This window comes from Rattus norvegicus, chromosome 10, assembly GCF_036323735.1.
Source record: "Rattus norvegicus strain BN/NHsdMcwi chromosome 10, GRCr8, whole genome shotgun sequence".
Classification (NCBI taxonomy): Eukaryota; Metazoa; Chordata; class Mammalia; order Rodentia; family Muridae; genus Rattus; species Rattus norvegicus.
The window spans coordinates 12,409,090-12,411,396 of NC_086028.1; the positions used below are offsets into that span (position 1 = coordinate 12,409,090).

At 44.1% G+C, this 2,307-nt stretch overlaps 1 protein-coding gene across 1 annotated transcript; it reads right to left on the reverse strand.

Annotated features, from left to right (window-relative positions):
* Nucleotides 1-553: 553 nt before the first annotated feature.
* Or1f21c (olfactory receptor family 1 subfamily F member 21C) lies at nucleotides 554-1,516 on the reverse strand. Its single transcript, NM_001000529.2, has one exon. The coding sequence runs from the start codon at nucleotides 1,514-1,516 to the stop codon at nucleotides 554-556; it is 963 nt and encodes a 320-aa protein (NP_001000529.2).
* Between the last annotated feature and the right edge of the window lie 791 nt (nucleotides 1,517-2,307).

Consider the following 2,307-nt stretch of genomic DNA (forward strand, 5'->3'; position numbering starts at 1 on the left):
CTGTGTTTGTGGTGTCTTCTGTTGGGATGGCATTCACGATTGAAATAAAGCGATTCGTTTGAAACGTTTTCTGAGCAGGAGAGAGAGCTCAGCAGTCACTTGCTGTTCTGCCAGAGGAACCAGATTTGGTTTCCAGGACCCACATTGTGTGACTGAGAAAGATCTGTAACTCAACTCTAGACAGTGCTCTTCCATTCTTCTTGGACACCTATATACAGGTGGAACACACACACACACACACACACACACACACACACACACACATTTTATACACACATGTGGTACACACAGATGTGGTACACATACAAATTCTTAATCTTTCAAAGAGAGTTAATTTTTATATTTATTTTGGCATGACTAGGGATTAAATCTGAACTTTGTATGGACTCAGGAAGTGCTCTACAACTGAGCTGTATACCGAATGTCTAATCACCTCTCACCTCCTGTCTACAACATGGATTTTATTCTCCCAAGAGATATAGCAGACGCTTTCCTAACAAAAAGATTCTAAGTTTCACACAGTAGATTACTAAACTGGTTTTCTGGAAATTAATTATGTATGTGATTTTCTAAGCCTTATTGGTAGATGTAGATTCAAGGTAAATACTTTCCTTAAAGCCCCTTTCATGTCCCTGTTCGTCAGGCTGTAGATGAAAGGATTCAGCATGGGGGTCACCACTGTGTACATCATGGCACCTGCCATATCCTTCCCAGCAAAGTGGGAGGATGAGGGGTTGAAATACAGGGATATGATGGTGCCGTAGAAGAGGCAGACCACAGCCAGGTGTGAGACACAGGTGGAGAAGGCTTTCCATCCTCCTCTAGGGGATGAGACTCTCAGGACAGCACAGGTGATGTGGATGTAGGAGATCAAAATGCAGAAAAATGGGGTGACTACTATCATAGTTCCCTCTGTAAGAATCATCAGGTCATTGAGATGTGTGTCCGAGCAGGAGAGTTTCAGGAGGGGAGTTGCATCACAGAAGAAGTGAGGGATGATGTTGTCCCCACAAAAGGAGAGTTGAGCCATCAGCAGTGTGTGCAACAGAGCATTCAGGTTTGTTAACACCCAGGACCCCACAATAAGAAGAACACAGAACTTATTGGTCATCTTTGTTGTATAGTGTAAAGGGTGGCATATGGCCACAAATCGGTCATAGGCCATCACAGCCAGCAGGAAATTGTCCATATCAGCAAACACACAGAGAAAGTACAAATGCGTGAGACACCCAGAGAAGGAAATAGTTTGACTCCTGAGCATGTAATTGGCCAATACTTTGGGGACAGTGGTGGAGGAGAAGCAGACATCCGTAAAGGACAGGATCATGATGAAGAAGTACATGGGGGTGTGCAGGCGGGCGTCTGTGCTGATGGCCAGGATGATGAGCAGGTTTCCCAGGACAGTGGCCAGGTACATAGTGAGGAAAAGCAGGAAGAGGAGCTGCTGCTGCTGGGGCTGCCTGGAGAGTCCCAGGAGGAGGAACTCGGTGACACTGGACTGGTTGGTGCTGCTCATGAGTCTGAGTCCAGCTACATAAAGGAGAAGCAGAGGTCAGAAGCCATCTTCAGGTTTGGATGCTACAACCAGGTTCACATTAATCCTGCATAAGAGTTTCTAAATTAAGATCCATTCCTATTTTCTACACAATCAATTTACAAATCCCAGTTTTAGGTCATGTTGGTTCCCCAGAGTGAACCATTTAGTCTTATTGGAAATAACATATAAACATTCATGCACATACACCACTCTTACCAGTATCTGGTAACATTTTGTGTCTTCCTCCCACTCCTTAGAAGCTCAAACGAAAAGAGAAGCATCCAGTCAATGTATTGATCTCAAGTTCCTACTGGTGGAAAAGAGTGAACAGAACTTGTTGCAGAAGGAACATTGGCTTCTCTACTACCATGAAAATACTTGGATGGACAAGTTCTATTTTTTTCCTTAGAGTTTCTGGGCAGTAGTGTTCTTTATTCTAAATATTTGAAAGTCTTGGAAATACAGAAAGTTTTTGAGAAGGTGACGAGTGGATGATCACCTTCCCACTCCTGTGTCAGAAGGAGGTCTGGGAGAATTAGACAGGTATTTACTACAGCATGAAGTCCCACTGGGGATAAAGTCCCTGAATATCTTATTAAAGACCAGCACAAAGTAGTTGTGTAAGCCTGCTCTTGGTCCCTCTTGACCAACAAGTGTGGAACATACCTAAGCTCACAGTCAGAACTAGGGGATGAAGCAATCTGCATGGAGACAAATCCCAGGAGAATTCCTGGAGCACTCTCTAAGCCTGTAGGGTTGAAGAATCTGTC